We start from the raw sequence: 19,548 nt of genomic DNA on the forward strand, positions 1-19,548 counted from the left end.
TTATTTGATTTTATCTATGCATGGTCAGTCCTTAGTGACTGTTAGTTAGACTTGGTAAGACTTTGAATGTGCCACATTCTAACTAACAATCAATCACCATTTCTGGATTACTAGATCCTGAGGTTGCCTCCACCAGAATTAACTGGCTGTTAAGGCCTGAAAGTTATCATTGTGGGGAGAAGAGACTACATATTTTATTCCATATTTAAACAAATTGAGTCTAAGCAACAATTCAAACTCACAGAAAAATTAAGTCTGTTCTTTTTCTAAGAAGTTCAACTGAGAAATATAAATTGGGTAATTCATAGTATTCCCATGTAATTTTGCAATTGGATCACACCTGAAGGTATGTAGCCCTCCAGGACATCAACACTAATTTTAGTTTCAAGCTTCTTTGTAGCATATTTTCAGGGCCACTGATTTCCTTAAAAGCTTGTTCAGAAGGCTGCACATACACTACAGAGAGAAACAGAGCTTTAAACTGGCAATACCTGAATAAGGCATACTGGTGGTGCTGTAGAATCATTACCTGCCAGGAGTTAGAAAGAAAATTGATAATGTTCTCTATCATATGTTGGTTTGTGGCAAGACTTTCCCATTTTATCATAATATGGTAATGCTAAACTGAACACTGAAATACTTTTCAGTTTGGTTCAGTTTAGTCGCTTACTCATGTCCGACTGTGACCCCATAAATCCCAGCACACCAGGCCTCCCTGTCCATCACCAACTCCTGGAGTTCACTCAGACTCACATCCATCGAGTCAGTGATGCCATCCAGCCATCTCATCCTCTGTCGTCCCCTTCTCCTCCTGTCCCCAATCCCTCCCAGCATCAGAGTCTTTTCCAATGAGTCAACTTTTCACATGAGGTGGCCAAAGTACTGGAGTTTCAGCTATAGCATCATTCCTTTCAAAGAAATCCCAGGGCTGATCTCCTTCAGAATGGACTGGTTGGATCTCCTTGCTGTCCAAGGGACTCTCAAGAGTCTTCTCCAAAAGAACTGATTTAATGGGAAATGCTCCCACTTTAAAATAGTGTCTAAGGATCTCCTGGTAACACGTTGCCAGTGTTACCAGGCAACATGAATAAGCCTTCCACTAGTCTGTAATTTCTTATTTGTGGGGAAAATATGAATTTCAAAGCTAGTCTTATCCTGGAGCTTGGAAACTGCCTTTGAGGGTCATTCTTTGATTAACAAATACTGATGATGCCTTCTGCTAATCTCATAGCACGCTAAGTACTGGAGATATCATAGTCGCCAAGATGGATGGATGCAGCACCTTTCATGAGGTTTGTAGTCTATTTTGGAACAGATTCCCAGGTGGCACTAGTGACAAAGAACCTGCCTGTCAGTGCAGGAGCCTTAAGAGATGTGGATTCGATCCCTGTGTCAGGAAGATCCCCAGGAGGAGAACATGACGATCCACTCTGGTCTTCTTGCCTGGAGAATCCCATGGAGAGAAAAGCCTGGCAGGCTGCAGTCCATAGTGTTATACAAAGTTGGACATGACTGATGTGACTTAGCATGCATGCACAGTTAAACAAAAAATCAGAGAATGCAAAGTTTTAAGAGGACAAGGTTCCAATTCTGTGGGAAGATCTAAGAACCCCTAGCTTGGTTTTGACTGGGGCAGTGAGGGGCAAAACAGTGGGGTAGAAGTATAGGATCAGGGCTGCTGAGGTCAAGGTTATTTGGAGGATTGATGAGATAACACAGGTGTGAGGCATCTGGGGCCCATAATAGGCACCCAATAAATATTAGAACTTCCCACATCTCCCCACTTCCTTTGTAGTTTCAAGATCTAGTATCCTAATATAAAAAGACTATAAATCTAATGCAGTAGCAATTTTTAAAAGTTGGGTTCTTTTCTCATTTGTTTCCAAATTAAATTTTTGTTAGAATTACCTGATAATCAGTGCAAACTGGCCTTTATCATGGACATTATAATAAGGAGATGTACTGAAGGAATTGTATGGTCAACTTTCAAATTTCCTATGAACGCCCTATAGCAGTAATAGTGCTGTAAGCCAGAAACTGGGCTTCCCTGGTGGTTCAGTGGTAAAGAATCCTCCTGCCAATGCAGGAGACGTAGATTTGATCCCTGGGTTGGGAAGGTCCCCTGGAGAAGGAAATGGCAACCCCTCCAATATTCTTGCCATGGAAATCCCATAGACAAAGGAGCCTGGCCGGCTACAGTCCATAGGGTCGCAGAAGAGTTGGACATGACCTAAAGACTAAGCAACAAAAACAAGCCAAAAATTGCTGGAAGTAACCAGAAAAGCCTGTAACTAAATTATGGAACATTAAGACGACTAAAGGGAGAAACTATTGTCTTCAGATCCAGCCTCAAAAGGTACGTCTGCATTTTGGCTTAGGAAGCCCGAATTGTGAGGGCATGTGTGAGCCTGATTCTCGGAATCATGCAAGTTTATAAATTGAGTTATTCATTTCATTCAGGAATCACTGGATTTCAGAGAAGTAATTCATATTAGATAAACAAAACTTATTTACACACCAAAATATCAATTTAACGTGCATGCTTAGTTGTGTCCAACTCTTTGCGACCCCATGGACTGTAGCCCACCAGGATCCTCTGTCCGTGGGATTCTCCAGGCAAGAATACTGGAGTGGGTTTCCATTTCCTCCTCCAGGGAATCTTCCTGACCCAGGAATTGAACCCATGTCTCTCGTCTCCTGCATTGGCCAGCAGATTCTTTACTACTGTGCCTCATGGGAAGCCCCATTTATCAGTTTACACGTATGATATACCTAGACCTTGGAAGCAGTTACCAGTGAACTGCACACAATAGTCCCTGCTAATAAGCAACTCTACCCAGAAAGCCAAATTTCCTGTAGCAAGGGGGTTAGTACCACTAGGGCTGATGTTCGGGGTGTGCATACCAGTAGTTTATTATAGTCAGCACCCAGGACTCACCAGTTGTTAAATATTTCTAATATCACCTCCGGTGTTTCCATTAGCTTCCCTGTTAAGGAAATATTTTGGTTTTTACAACCTGTACTGTTCATTGGAATCACTTTACTCTCACTGCGTTCCCACCTAAAGATCATGACAGATCATTAGAATTGGTAAGATGAAAATTTCTCTTAGTTTCATTGTTTTTTAACACCATGATTTTCAGGGTTTTGTTTTAATGTGATGTTAAGGGGGCATTACAGTTTTGTCTATAGCACAGTATGAGACTTCTGGAAAGTTTCCACAAACAGTTTGATGTTAACTAATATAATGTCATGATATTTTCTGACCTTTCCCATGAAATCTGGAATTTATCTGATTTGGAGCCTAGAAAATCTTAGACTTTTATATTAATAAAATGGAAAAGAAACAGTGGCAGTGCAGGATTGTTTCAAGGGACAGTGGGGAAGCGGATTCACCTTATTCCTGCCTAAGCCGGGACTGTGGAGGCAAGCCAGCCAGAAGACGGCCAGATTTGCTAAAAGGGACTGAGTCAGGATGTTGTTACAGGTGGCTTCAGATCACCCTTTGCTTGCTTTTAAGATTTCTTAATTTAGCATTATAATTAGGTTCATGTCAGATTTGTTTCTCTCCTCTCTTTTCACCCTACAGGCAAAGACTGCCAAGGAGAAGCATAATGGAACCGTGGGGCTGCTCACATACCCAGTGCTCCAGGCAGCTGACATTCTGCTGTACAAGTAAGGAGCAGAGTTCACCCCAGCCCTAAATGTAGTCATGCTGACAAGAGAGTGTCACCTGACTCTAGAAAATTTGGCCCACGGGGAAGGATGGTTACAGCAAGGGGCAGGCACATGAATCCATTTGCATCTATTCCCCAGTAATAATGCTAAATCAAACCAGTCAGTCCTAAATGAAATCAACCCTGAATAGTCTTTGGAAGGACTGATGCTGAAACTGAAGCTCCAATACTTTGGCCACCTCATTGGAAAAGATCCTGATGCTGGGAAAGATTGAGGGCAGGAGGAGAAGGGGACGACAGAGGATGAGACAGTCGGTTGGCATCACCAACTCACCAACTCAATGGACATAAGTTTGAGCAAATTCTGGGAAATAGTGAAGGACAGAGAAGCCTGGCATTTTGCAGTCCATGGGGTCATAAAGAGTCAGAGACGACTGAGCAACTGAACAACAACAAATAGAAGTATGTTTAAATGTGAAACCAATAATTTTAAGAAGTAGCATTTAAATAGCACTTACTATGGATTGCAAGCAGTCATAAGTAATTTACATACATTAACCCATTTAATCCTCACAACAGCCTTAAGAATCTGTACTGTCAGCATCCTCATTTTACAGATGTGCAAACCAGAGCACAGAGTGGTTAGTAACTTGCCTGGGGTCAGGTGACAGCAAGGCCTGGACCTAGGATTTGCGCCTATAAAGTTTACATACAGAGTCTGTGTTCTTAACAGTATGGGATATAGTGTTCACTTCAAGAGTTTTGAATATTGATTTCTCAGATAATCTAGCCTCCCAAGAAATGCTATTCCATAGCACTTGCTGCAGCTATGCAGATGCTCTCTATCTGCTCTAAGACCAGAGCCACTAGTCACGTGTGGCTGTTAACACTTGAAATGTTGACAGGAACTGAATTTCAACTTTAATTTTAGTTGATTAAAGAGCTGCCTGTGGCTAGTGGCTACTGTATTGGACCGGAGAGCAAGTTTTTCAACATGCTATAAGGTGCCCTCACTTTTCTTGAACCCACAATCTATAAATCAGCTACTCCTGCCACTTACAGGTCTCAAGACTATACAACCAGAGGATGCCAATGCCTTGCACTCTCTGTAGGACTGGCCAGGGCTTCTGACCCCATTCCTCTTCCCGTTCTTCCCTGCTATCCCCACATCACCTCCCTTGACGCCTATTTGGCCATTTAGAGATAAAGCCTCCCAGTCAGCAGGTGCTCATAGCCAAGCATTGTTATAGTGAAAGCTTCTGAGGAAAAAGATAAATTCGATGAGTGTTTTTTACTCCTTTCCCCTAAAGCCCTGACCCCCATAGAAGTGCCTCTTCTGTGGGAAAACTGGAATTCTTTGCATATAAATGTGATAATAGCATGGAGATGATAGGGTATGTTCCTTGTGACATGACCCCAGAGCCTTTGTGCAATGATGGTGGAAACAGCCAGAAAAATAGTTGCTCAGCTTTACGTATAAGGAATGTCCATTAGTACATATAAGCTGTCTTCATTTCATTAAATTTAAGTTTGATTCACGTTATGATTATGTCTCTGTTTGCTATTTTAACTTGGATGCTGGGCCCCTAATAGCATTTATTATTTATAATAAGTAACTTTGGACTTATCCTGGAAAATCTAGAACATTTTTCTCCAGAAGCTGCAAATGAAAGTCTAAGAAGGATCTAATAATATAGTTTCCCACTGAAGTAGCATATTTACTTAGAAAGGTTCTACAAAGAACCTTGATTTTGTCACCTGTAAAGAACAGAAAAATCCTTCCTAAAGGATTATAATGAAATACGTCCCTTGTCTATGCTTGATGGTGATATCTCTGACTATCACAGCCTTATGTCTAGTTCCATTTTCAAGGGCTACTTCTACATAGAACCAGAGGCTGATTTTTCAGCACCAGGATTTGGAAGCACACAAGCACAGCAGATTTCTTTAGTAGTTCAAGAGCTCTCATGGGAGAGTCCTCTGAACTCAGGGCTATGAAAAAAAAGCAAACTTGAACAAGAATGATTGACCTTTTTGTAATACCATGGAACAGAGAGTAGGAGGGAGCTCTAAAGGGCCTCTTCTCCAAATCCCTTGCTCTACCAATGTGGCCCAGGCAGGCTAAGCAATCTGTCCAAAGCTGTGGAGCCAGACAATGGACAGAGGAGGCTCGGGGTGTGATCATGGTCTCCTGAGGCCAGTGCTCACCCTCCTTAAGGAGCCAGTCGTAAGTTATGTTAGGAGGCAAGATCATCACATGAATAACCAGAGCAGTATGAGATCACCTATACCAAAGTGATGATGAATTTGTTTTCATCAGTTGCCCAAAAATATAATTGGCAGAATGATAAAAATCCTATAGTTTCTTGGTTAATGGTACATAGCTCAGGGGCTTATTAAATTCTGTGTAAATTGAAATCACCTAGTATATACTCAAAACAGAGATTTTAAGAGTACAAACAACAATTTAGAAGACTGACATTGGCAAAATTAGCTCCTTAACATCCTCAAATTTATCACATCATCTACCTTTCTTTCAACCCAAGTGTGAGATTGAAAATGTCCTCTTTTCTTACATAAAACAATAGTTATTTCAGATGCGGCAGGTAAACACCAAGAGCTTTCTGGTAGCTTCCTGTCTGTCTCACTCTGCCCAACGTCAGCAGGTTCTCACAGTTGGTTAAGACTTAAAAATTAGTAGTTCTTTTCCACCCTCAATTATTCCCCTGTAGCCAAAAAAAAAAAAAATCCCATACTATAAATATTCCTTAACTCTTCCTGATCTATTTAGTGGTTAGAATATACACTAAGAATGCCATCAGATTCCTTCATTTTTCCTGTTTTCTGAGAGGAAAATTATGGTGGCAGATTTTTGCCTATTCCTATCAGGATTCTGCTGTATTAATTTGTTAAACGAAAGTATTTTTCCATAAAACTAGGAACTGGAACTTCCCGGGTGGCCCAGTGGTTAAGACTCTGTGCTCCCCATTGAGGGGGGCCTGGGTTCAATCCCTGGTCAAGGAACTGGTACTCACATGCCGCAACCAAGAGTTTGCATGCCACAACTGAAAGACCTCGTGTGTCACAATGAAGATCGAAGATCTTGCCTGACACAGCTAAGACCCAGGGTAGCTAAAATAAAGAAATAAATTTATTTTTTAATCCAAGGTAATTGTCTATATTCAAGATGATTGTCTCCTACCTTAGCCTACAAACTATCTACCTATAACGCCACAATCAGATCAAAGATGTGGAGCTGCATGCTCCTTTTCTTACGAGAAACAACCCTATGTTTCTGTCCTGTGTGGTCTCAGGCCAGACATCCTGCTACCAGCCACGCATACTCCAGCTCACAGACTCTGTTCCTTTGGATTTTTTTCTCCTGCCATCTTCTTTCAGACTATTCCCAGGAGTACTGTTGCTGCACTATGCACATCCCCCATTCCTGGGCATGTGTGTCCTTTGGGCCCCTGCAAAGTGTGCAGACAAGTACAGTAAACTCAGCTCTGTTTACTACAGCATTTACTCTGCTGACATACATTTCTCATCTGTCTTACTGTGCTTCCTTCCAAAGTTTGCTGCTGCTGCTGCCAAGTCGCTTCATTCGTGTCCGACTCTGTGCGACCCCATAGACGGCAGCCCACCAGGCTCCCCTGTCCCTGGGATTCTCCAGGCAAGAACACTGGAGTGGGTTGCCATTTCCTTCTTCAATGCATAAAAGTGAAAAGTGAAAGTGAAGTCGCTCAGTCGTGTCCGATTCTTAGCGACCCCATGGACTGCAACCTACCAGGCTCCTCCATCTATGGGATTTTCCAAGCAAGAGTACTGGAGTAGTGTTCCAAAGTTTAGAAACTCCTAATTGCTTGATAATAAGTAGCAGAGGCAGAACTCATCCAGGTCTGATTTTCAGCCTGTACCATTGTTTTCCCTACAATGCAGCTCAAGCACTTGGGGTATTTTTTGAGAAATTTCTTAATTTTGAAAAATATGGTAACTAGAATGTTTATGAATATATACATTATAAATATAAATAAATACAAAAATATATTTATATACCAAAAAATTTATATTTTTTCTCACAAGCAAATCTATATGTGGCCCCTCATAATATGTTGATGTGCAGAGCTATTATAGATTTCATGTTTCTTTTGTCAAAATCAGCATTAGGATGAGTGGCCCATGATGGGCTAGAGAACAAACATGAGGGAAGGCAGTGGAAAAGAGGTTTTCCAGATAACTGTATGAAAGATTTATGTAAGTGTTTTGGGAGAACTTGGTAAGGAACCCAAGAATGGAGGTTTTGAGACCATCTTAAGCTTGAGAATGTGAAGTGAAAGTATTAGTTGCTCAGTCATGTTCAACTCTTTGTGACCTCATGGGCTGTAGCCTTCCAGGCTCCTCTGTCCGTGAGATTTCCCAGGCAAGAATACTGGAGTAGGTTGCCATTTCCTTCTCCATGGGATCTTCCCGACCCAGGAATCAAACCCTCATCCCGTGCATTGGCAGGCAGATTCTTTACCATTGAGCCACCTGGGAAGCCCCAGACAATTCAGTATACTCTCCTAAAAGCAGGGGGAAGGTATTTGTGCACTTTTAAGAACAGGGTGAAATGATCCGATTTATACTTTTAAAAGAGAATTGATTGATATGCAAAGGATGAGTCGTAGGGGCTCAGCCAAGGTCGGGCTCAGCCAAGGTCGGTAGGCTACTAAGAGCCTCTTTCATTAGTCTGTTTAGACCACAAAGGTGGCAGTGAAGATGAAGAGAAGAGACAAATTTAAAAGATTCTAGGATGTAAGATGGCTAAGACTTCATAATGGATTGGATGTGTATGAGAAAAAGCCATCAGGGATGTCCCCAGGTTTCTGACTTACACAGCAGGATTGATGATGGTGTTGCCATTCATTGAGATAGGGAATACTGTAGAAGGACTAGCCAGAAGAATTTATAAGTTCATGTGGTGTTTTCTCTTCTCTTGGAAGCTTTAACTCCCTAGAAGTTAAAACCTTTATGTCTCTCATAGTCCTGACACCAGGCCTTGCACATCATCGATCTTCAATAAATAATTGCTAAATTAAGGAGTCATTACCAGAGGTGGTGATTTCATCCCTTATAAAAGGACAAGCAGCACCAAACCCCTATTCCAGCCAGGTTGGTTAAAGGCAGCAGCGCTGAAAATGCACAAATACAGCCAAAGAAGTAGGGGGAAAAAAAAAAGGAACAAATTTCTGTGAGCAATGATTATTCATCTGGACACTAATTCTGCCTTAGGGGTGGGGTGGGTCCCAAGTGAATGTAGATGCAACAAGGAACTAAGCGAAAGAAACATGGTTTAGTCACCAAAGAAGATCAGACGCATTGTTGTGTGACAGAAGTTATAACAATCAAAATTATGAAAGACTTTTGTTTTATGTTGTGTCTAAGAAAGTACAGTCAGGGTAAGAAAAAAAGAAAATGGAGAAAAAGAGAAGACATTAATATGGAGATCATTATGTAGGGTATAAATTTTAAAAGAACAGCAGTAAATTATTTGAAGTGAAAGGAAGACTGTGAGGAGAGAGGTTGAAAATGTGAAGAGAATAAGCCCCATAAGTGGGCAGAATCAAAGACAGGCTGAATTAATGTAAAGTGTAAACTCAATGGATGCGAAGGAAGGGCCAAGATAAATTATAGGAGGTGAAAGGAGCAGCAGGAGCAGAGGGAGGAAAGACTAGAAACAAACAAACCAAAGTCAGATGAAAAAGCCAAGTGGAGCAATCAGTCCAGGTGAAAAAAATTAAAAAAATTTTTAATCCCTTTTTGTAAAAGCTAAACCTCTCAGGATTGTTAGCAAAGAGGCAAGGATCCGACAGAAGGCAAAGACTTATGCAGAGTCATTATGAAAACTAAATGTGTTTTCTGTTTAGTTTGGTTGCTTTGTGAATCTGGAACCATTTTGACATGTGGAAATATTCATTTTGATGTGCTTAAAGTGTATTGATTATGGTAATTGTTTTTTCTGTGTTAGTTGCAGTCCATTGTGATTTCCTATGGGCTACTGTAATTGCTTTTTAACCTACCCTGTGGGCTAATTTGGTTTGGGGCAGTCAAGATGACCTCTGCATGTCAGCCTTACTGTAATTACAAGGCGGGAGTGCAAAGTCCATTCACAGAAGAGAAATTTAGGAAGGTGTGGTGAGTACACGTACACCTCAGAGAGGAGCATGTTCAGGGTTGTGGATACTGCGGGAAACATAAAAAAGAAGATTTTTGTTTTCATTTCTCATTAAGTCAGTAACTTTCTGCTCCAGGCTTTGTGAAAGAAGATCATGGGACATGATTTTGTAGAATTTCCTAAATAAATCTACTGACCTTCGAAGAAGAGAAATGACTTCCTGACCCTTTGTCATGGTCCCTGGATTTTCCCTTTCCCTTCATTATCCTGCCCCTATTTTCCTTAAATTAAAAGACTCCTCAGAAGTCCTATATCATACCATTTATATTTGGGGATTACCTAATCAGATATATGAACTGCCAGTTTGTAATATGTCTTCTACCCAAATCAGGATTGCTGCCCAGGTCTGTGGCTGTCTCAGGGATTCTATGTTGATATGTATGTTTGTGGTATGAGTCTGCTATCAAAAAGGAAAACGATCCTGGTTTGAAAAAAGTCAAAACGTACCACACATCAAAGTCCCAATATTGTCATTCTTGTATGATTTTGTCCTTCATGCTGTCAGATATTAATGAGTTTACATTATACTAATCGCCCGTGTATATTGAGCTCTTACTATCAAGGACTATGCTTGATTAGCTTATCTCATCTTTGAAACAACAGTAAGAGGTCAGCACCATTATGATCCTCATTTTATAGAGGAAATGGAGGCTTTAGAACGGTGAGAAACTAGGCTATGATAACTCAATAGTAGCTAACGGAGCTATGATTTTAACTCATTCTGATCGTTCAGTTCAGTTCAGTTCAGTTCAGTTGCTCAGGCGTGTCCGACTCTTTGCAACCCCATGAATTGCAGCACACCAGGCCTCCCTGTCCATCACCAACTCCTGGAGTTCACTCAGACTCATGTCCATCGAGTCGGTGATGCCATCCAGCCATCTCATCCTCTGTCGTCCCCTTCTCCTCCTGCCCCCAATCCCTCCCAGCATCAGGGTCTTTTCCAATGAGTCAACTCTTCGCATGAGGTGGCCAAAGTACTGGAGTTTCAGTTTTAACATCATTCCTTCCAAAGAACACCCAGGACTGATCTTCAGAATGGACTGGTTGGATCTGCTTGCAGTGCAAGGGACTCTCAAGGGTCTTCTCCAACACCACAGTTCAAAAGCATCAATTCTTCGGCGCTCAGCTTTCTTCACAGTCCAACTCTCACATCCATACATGACCACTGGAAAAACCATAGCCTTGACTAAACGGACCTTTGTTTGCAAAGTAATGTCTCTACTTTTCAATATGCTATCTAGGTTGATCATAATTTTTCTTCCAAGGAGTAAGCGTCTTTTAATTTCATGGCTGCAGTCACCATCTGCAGTGATTTTGGAGCCCAAAAAGATAAAGTCTGACACTGTTGGAAATAGATTGAAAAGCAAGACAAGGTCTCAAAAAGCTTATTTGCTAGCAGGAGAGAAAGCAAGATACAATTAAATAAGCAAACAAATGAAGTAAAATTATTAGACTAGGATTAACACTATAAAGAAAATAAATAAGATATTGTGAAAAAGAATAACAGGGAAGCTAACTTTGGAGAGTAGAGTTAGGGAAGGTTTCTCCAAAGAGGTGATATTTAAGCTTAGACCTGAAATCAAGGCACCGGTAAGAGTTAAGGGAGGAACATTCTAGTAGAATACAAGAGCAATACATTCAATAGATACAGCGCCCTGCCTTAAATATTTGAATTATAAACTTCCCAGGATTCATCATCTTGTTTTCTGTCTTTATAGAGGTCAGTAGCAGGAGAGTCAGGTCTCTCACAAATTCATTTCAATGTTCTGATATAATTTAAACATTCTATATTCAACCAGAAAAAAGTGAGAAATCACTTCTACTATTTCTATTCTTTTTAACATATTGGTACATTTCCCACAGGTGGTGTTAGTAAAGAATCCACCTGCCAATGCAGGAGACACAAGAGATGCAGGTTCAATCTCTGGTTCAGGAAGATCCCCTGGAGTAGGAAATGGTGACCTGCTCCAGTATTCTTGCCTGGAAAAATTCCATGGACAAGAGGAGTCTGGCGGGCTACAGTCCATGAGGTCGCAAAGAGTTGGACATGACTGAGCACATGCACACAGACACACACGCAAACACACACACACACACATACACATGCCATTTCCTCCAAACCATATTTTGCAGCTGACATTCCTTGTTTGCACACTACATACCAGGCACCAACTATGAGCTTTGCATGCATTATTTTACTCATTTCTCAAGCAACTCTTTGAGTAGGAACTATTATTAGTCAGCTTTAAAAATTTTTTTAAAGGGATTTAGTTTAAACAACTCACCCAGGAACACCCAGCTGCTGAGTGGCAGAGCAAGAACCTGATCTCAGCCTAACACCAGAGCACCCACTCTAACCACTATGGCCTCTTCTTTATCTGAATGCACATTATATATATTTTCCAAAAAGTTTGCATCCTGAGTGGGTTTTTTGGTCTTATGTTTTTCCACATCATTAAATATTTTATGTTTTTAATGATTTTAATGTTTTCTTTGTTTTGGGCCTTTTGCTCTATAGAGAGATTGTGTTTTCTTTGCTTTTATCTATTCCAGTGCTTTGGAAGGTGTTCTTTCTGGTTTTAGTTCTAGTAGTGGTTATCTCTCAACAAAAACCACCCAAATAAGAACAAATAGGCTTTCAGAGCTTGCCACAGCAAGACTCAGCCACCATCACTTGTGTTCTGCAGCCAGGTGGGGGAGTAGAGAGGCTTTATAGGAAAGGAAGTCTTCAGGGATGCTCTGTTTAGACATTGTTGCCATGGGGAAGCTGGAGGCTAACTAGAAATGGGGCATCTTATGTGATTGGTTTGGGAAACATATTTGACTTTCTCTGGTTGGTCCTAAGTTGGACGAAGAATTGGGATGTTGGCAGTTATTAACCAAGTCTTGACCATGCTGGGTCCATTCCTGCAGAGACTGGTTTGTCTTCCTTGGTTGGTTGCTCCAGAGGTTTTGGGTCAGAGATTTTTGGTTATAGAATGTCTGACCATTGTCCATTTGTATACCAGTTTGTATCTTTTTGAAAATATATTTTTGACTCTTTCATTGATCTTTTCAAGTAAAAAATGTGATATTGTGTGGTTAAGATGGCTTATTCATTACACTTGCAGATCCTGAATCTATACTCATACTTGCTTTTGATTTGTAAACTAACCTGGGATTTTCAATTGACTGTTGTTACATAAATGACTTGATTTCAGGTTACATCATTTTCTATTTCAAATTGTAACCAAAATTTAGACTTTATGTTCTTAGTCTTTTTTAGCCAGTCCTTATACCTCAGCATCTCCATTTCTGAGTTCTTTAGTCCATAGATTTACTTCAACTTTTTTTCCAGTCCTTTACAATTTTTCTTCCAGCCTGAGCATTTCTTTCTGTTCAGCTACCTCATCTGTAAAATTGATTTATGTACAATAAGAATGTATTAAAAGTGCTTAGCAAAGTGTGCAGCATATAGGAAGTGTTCAATAGCTATCAGTTACTTTATCATCATCATCATCATCATTATTATTATTATGAAAGTGTTAGTTGCTGAGCTGTGTCCAACTGTTTGTAACACCATGGACTGTAGCCCACCAGGCTCCTCTGCCCATGGGATTTTCTAGGCAAGAATACTGGAGTGGGTAGCCATTCCCTTCTCCAGGGGATCTTCTCAAACCAGGGATTGAACCTGGGTCTCTTGCATTGAGGCAGATTCTTTACCATCTGAGCCACCAGGAAAGCCCAATTATTAGTGTGAAAGTGAAGTCGCTCAGTCATGTGAAGTCGCTCAGTCATGTCCAGCTCTTTGCGACCCCATGGACTGTAGCCTACCAGGTTCCTCCATCCATGGGATTTTCCAGGCAAGAGTACTGGAGTGGGTTGCCATTTCCTTCTCCAGGGGATCTTCCTGACCCAGGGCTCAAACCCAGGTCTCCCACATTGTAGGCAGATGCTTTACCATCTGAGCCACCAGGGAAGTCCTCAATTATTATTAGTATAGTTCACATATAAAACACAGCTTGGCTAGGTTTTTTAATACTTTTTTCTCACAACCCTATAAACATGGTTTCAATGTTGTATTATCAATCTTATGTCTGTCTTTATTTCTAACTATTGGCTTATAGGATTTTTCTTTAAGTTTATAATTTAAAATTTTTTCTGGATTGTGTTTTGGTGTGATTCTCTAGGATTTTTTTTCCTTTTTTTTTTTTTTGCTGCACCAGGCATGCGGGATCTTCTGTGATCAGGGATCAAACCCATGCTGATGCACTGGGAATGTGGAGTCTTAACCACTGGACCACCAGGGAAGTCCCAGGTTTTTTTTTTAATATAATTGAAACTTGCTGTGTTCCTTCAGTAAGTATACTCATTTTTGTTTGCTTACTTCTTTGTTCTTAATTCATTAACCTCTCCTTCTGTTTTAGGTTATTTCTTCTGTTCACGTGGTCCTGATGTCCTCCTGAGGAGGACCATATTCTAGGTCAGAGGATGGCCCTCCAGCCTGTCATTTGCGTGTCATGCTTCTCTCTTTCTCCTCTTGCTCTGAGTTCTTGGAGAGCTTCAGGTTTCTTTGCCAGATCACTGATACATCCTGTCCTTAGGATTCTGCTCCTACTGCTCCCAATTCTTCTGTTATCTGTTTGGTTTCCTTCATCATTTTACTTTCTCTTCATTGAATTGTTTTCTGTCACCACCTATGTTTGTTTTTCTTCTATTGTGATTTCTTGCTCATGTGTAATAACAGCTGAATCCTATTGAGGTTACACAGCAGTTTTCTTTAAAAAACAACAACAACAACACACAGTTGTTTCTTGTAAAAGTTCATTTTCAAATGTTTGACCTTGCTCAGGCTCTGAAGGGTAAAGTTCCCTTTCCTTCGTTCCATGATATTTTTCATAGGCCTTGTATTGGGGTCTTTCACTTGTTTGTTTGATTGCCTGATTTCTTTCTCTTTTGGGGGGTGCTGAACTGGGTCTTTGTTGCTGCACAGGCTTTTCTCTAGTTGTGGGGAGCAGAGTCTAGTTCTCTAGTTGTGGTGTGCGGGCTTAGTTGCCCCTCAGCATGTGGGATCTGCCCCGATCAGGGATCGAACCCATGTCCCCTGCATTGGCAGGCAGATTCTTAACCACTGGGCCACCAGGGAAGCCCTCATAGATTCATTTTTATGTGTTGGGTTTTTTAAATCCATATCAGAACAAGAAAACTATATTCAAATAGTGTTTTGCCAGCAGACAAAAATCTGTGAAGGCCCCTGTGTCCGCCATCTGTCTACTAGGATGCTAGTTGAATTCCCTGCTCAGAATTCAGCAGGAGGGCAGAATCGTGTGCTGCACCCCAGCCCAGTTGCTTGTGTTGCTCAACTAGGTTAGTAGTGATGCCTTAGATAGATTTTCTCCTATTGCCTGCCTGGCTCCTTCATTCTCTGAGCAGATGTATTACACGAAAAAGAACAGTCACCAGGATGCCTGCTCCCAGGTTTCATTCTGCTTCTGTCTCTCACCTTCAGCACTTTACTTTTAATTCATTCACACAGAAGCCTGTTAGTTCGGTGCCATCTCATTTCTTTATTTTTGCTCTTGCTGCCCTTCCCTGTGGAGTCAGATCCAAAATAAATTTCCCTAAGACCAATGTCAAGGAGATCACCACCTATGTTTTCTTCTGGGAATTTTATGGTTCCAGGTCATACATTCAAGGTTTTAATCCATCTTGAGTTAATTTTTGAATATGATATAAGATACCAGTCCAGTTTGGTTCTTTTACATGTAGTTGTCCATTTTCCCCAACACCATTTACTGAAGAGAGTGTTTTTTCTTGATTGTGTATTCTTGCCTCCTTTGTCATAGATTAGTTGACTGTACATGCACTTGCTTATTTCTGGACTCTGCTCTGCGTTGATCTGTGTGTCTGTTTTTGTGCCAGTACAATACTGTTTTGATTGCTGTAGCTTTGTAATATAGCTTTACATCAGGGATAAAGTACCTAGTCTTTATGCTAGTTAAAACTACCTTCACTTCCTCATACTCTAGACAGTTTTTTCAAATAAACCAGTAGCCTATGGAGAGTAATGCGCAAAAAAATTTTCCAGTTTTTCAGGGACCACTAATTAACCACGAGGCTAGTAGATTCTCTCTGTAACAAAGTACCATAGTTTTCTAGCAGTTTTTCTCTTCTGTGGCTGTTTTGAAAAGTTGTTATTTTTCCACTCATATGTACAATTGTCATTTAAATATTCAAGTGTACTCTAAGGCTGATGCTTCCACAGGCAGAATATTAAACGTCCTTGATCAAGAAACTACAACACTTTATTAGCTGTAAATGTCAACTCCTAGCCCAACACTACATACTTAAAATCACCTGTCTCCTTCCTTAGTAATATTTCAGTATGTTTTCCCCGTCAGGACTTCTCTATAATGGTTCATCTTTCTTTGTTTGATATACCTCCTTATGTTCCAACACAGCAAACTTTATATATGGGATTAAAATAATTATAAACAATGTCTTTATATGTTGATAATTTTCATCTTACCTCTTCTTTTTTTTTTTTTTTTGGCTACACCATGAAACATGTAGGATCTTAGTTCCACCACCAGGTATCAAACCTGCACCTCCTGCATTGGAAGGGCAGAATTTTAACCACTGGACTTCCAGGGAAAGTCCCATCTTCATTTTTTAATAAAACAAAATATTACAGGGACTTCCCTGGTGGTCCAATGGTTGGGAATCTGTCCTCTCAATGCAGGGGGCCCGGGTTCGATCCCTGGTCAGCGAACTAGATCTCCCATGCCACACACAACCTAGAGTTCACATGTCACACTAAAAAAAAAAAAAAAGATCCTGCATGCTGCAGCAAAGATCAAAGATCCCACATGCTGTAACTAAAACATGGTGCAATCAAATAAATTATTTCTTAAAAATAAATAAAAATAAAATATTGCAGATAAAATCAAGATCTCCTTTGTTCCTTTCCCCAGACCCTTTCTCTTTCCTTCTTTAGAAGCAGCTATGATCATGAATCTTTGGAGAAGCTTCTAGTATGTTTTTATATTTATATATGCATCTATAACCAATACGTAATATTGTCATATGTACTTTTAAGATAAATGTCAGTGTACTGTACATGTCTCCTGCGACTTGCTTTTTTCATTCAACATTGTTTTTGAGATCCGTCTACATTGTACTAATAGATTTTATTCAAGTTCCCTTAGCATGTTGATTGTTCTATGGTTGCAATTTACATAAAAACAGACAATATTCCAAAAAAAGACTTTGATTCACTCCCTGTGTGACAGGGAGGAAAACTCTTGCCTGAAGAACTTTCTGCCATCTTTGATTTGAAGAGTGGAGTGGAGTGTCTTTCTAGTGTGAGTGCAAGCCCTGAAGTAAAAAGCATCTGGTCAAAGCTAGGATAATATGTGCTGACTGGGTGAGGGAAAGAGGAGTGGTTTAAAATACAATTATGCTTGGAGCACATGCTCTTTAGGATACCATTCCTCCCTCCCAGCAAGATCCTGTCACGCTGGTGTTGAAGCCTGTATTCTTCAGATATGGAAGACATACAACTAGAGTAGACAAACATCTCCTTGGCATCTGTCTGATACACAGATAAAGACTTGGGTCTCAACATTCCCTCTGTAGCTGGTGAACATTTGTTGAACACCAACAGTGACATAGGCACAGGAAATGCAGCTGCTTGCAATATCATTTCATTATAAGCAGGAGCCTTGCTGAGTTCTTCTGTCTGTCTTTTATTAAAGGTCCACACATGTTCCTGTTGGGGAGGATCAAGTCCAGCACATGGAGCTAGTTCAGGATCTAGCACAAAGTTTTAACAAGAAGTATGGGGAGTTCTTCCCAGTACCCAAGTCTATTCTGAGTAAGTAGCAAATATGAGATTGTCAAATCAGGTTGCATTTTGAAGAGAGAGGATTGGATGATGGAATAAGAGATTTGGAACTTTCTTGGGACTATATTTGGCTTTGTCATGAACAGACTTCAAGATTTGTAATAAGAATCCCATCTTTTTCTGTAATGTAGGACTAGTAGGCCTCATTGGATTATTGAATAAAATAACCAAGAAAGTTTGAAAAGCATAAGAGAAACTAGAAACTACAAATAATCATTTTCATTATAAAATAGCATACACATGTACACATGGGTATATGTGTGTGTGTGTCTGTGTGTGTGTGTGTGTACTCAGTCGTGTCTGATTATTTTGCAACCCCATGGATTACAGCCCACCAGGCTCTTCTGTCCATAGGATTTTCCAGGCAAGAATACTGCAGTGGGTTGTCATTTCCTTCTCCGGGGGATCTTCCCAACCCAGGGATTGAACCTGTGTCTCTTGCATCTCCTACATTGGCGGGTAGATTCTTTACCGCTGGTACCACTTGGGAAGCCATATATATATATATATATATATATGTATACATACACACACACACACACACACACCACACACACACATACATATACATGTATTTCTAAACACATCTTATTTGGTAGAGAGGTATCTTTCCCTATCTTGTGGATGAGGAAACTGAGGTTTGGCAAGGCTGGCTTTGTGCCCAAGTCATGTTTCTAGCTGGTTGGGAAGCTGGACCCTACACCAAGCTCTTCTTGTTCCAAAGCCAGCTGACCTTGCCTTCTCTGTTCACAGTAGAACAAAAGTACTAAGAGTGAGAACCACTGGATCATAATCTAGATAAACCAAGAAGGTGCTGATAATCCTCGTACTTTGCCTTCTTATGCACAATGCACAACTGAGATGGAGTATACAGTTTTGCCTACTGAGTCCAAAACCTCACCTGTGGCTTGCAAGGCTATACTAGTCTGGAATCTTATCGAGGTATCAATATTTTGGTAGCAGTGTTAACTTATGGCAGGATCAGAGATGACTGAACCTAAACTCTGCCCCTCTTTATTAAGCTGACCGCATTTTAAAGAATATAACATGTGCCTAGTATCAATTTAGAAGCAGAAGGTGGATATAAATTCCTAAGGTATTCCAACAGTTCACACAAATATATTTAGGGCCCCCCATGCATTGAAATCAACCTTCTTTTAGCAATAAGGACTATTTTCATGCTTTGGTCAATTTTACTTTATCTATATAAACTTTATATGTTTCTGTAATAGCCATAAATTAGGCAATTATTAATAATACTGGTTTATAAAGCACAGCATAACATTTTTATTCTATCAGAGCAATAACGTCACTTCTCTCACTCTCATGTGTGTGCGCGTGCATGTGTGTTTGTGTGTGTGTTGGTAATTACTTACCTAATTAATGGTAAAGAAATGGAAAGATGCCATAGGTTGTGAAAACTGGCATGGGGGTAGGAAGGGCAGGAGTTGTAGGCAGGGGGTGATTAGCCAATAGGGAAGAGCAGAGAGGAAAGAAACAGGATACTTTTTAAACTGTGCATGGCACAACGGTATAGCTGATACAAATTCACTTGTATAAAATTATATGTTTTTATGTGTATATATACATTAAAAGACGCATGAAAATATGATCAAAATATTAACATTTTATTACATGCTGCTAAGTCACTTCAGTCATGTCCGACTCTGTGCGACCCCATAGACCGCAGCCCTCCAGGCTCTGCCGTCCCTGGGATTCTCCAGGCAAGAACACTGGAGTGGGGTGCCATTTCCTTCTCCAATGGATGAAAG

The 19,548-nt window shown here is 40.5% G+C and overlaps 1 protein-coding gene across 4 annotated transcripts in view; it reads left to right on the forward strand.

The window, feature by feature from the left end:
* WARS2 (tryptophanyl tRNA synthetase 2, mitochondrial) overlaps positions 1-19,548 on the forward strand; it is a 102,393-nt gene that overhangs the window by 74,469 nt on the left and 8,376 nt on the right. For all 4 annotated transcript variants that reach the window (XR_009734975.1, XR_009734978.1, XR_009734979.1 and 1 more), the window contains exons 4-5: positions 3,590-3,675; positions 17,628-17,746. Coding sequence is in view for 1 of the 4 variants with exons in the window: in XM_061409596.1 (XP_061265580.1) it covers positions 3,590-3,675; positions 17,628-17,746 (205 nt within the window). In the remaining 3 variants the exon portion in view is untranslated. The remainder of the gene's footprint in view (positions 1-3,589; positions 3,676-17,627; positions 17,747-19,548) is intronic.

Source organism: Bos javanicus, chromosome 3, assembly GCF_032452875.1.
Source record: "Bos javanicus breed banteng chromosome 3, ARS-OSU_banteng_1.0, whole genome shotgun sequence".
In the NCBI taxonomy this organism is placed as follows: domain Eukaryota; kingdom Metazoa; phylum Chordata; class Mammalia; order Artiodactyla; family Bovidae; genus Bos; species Bos javanicus.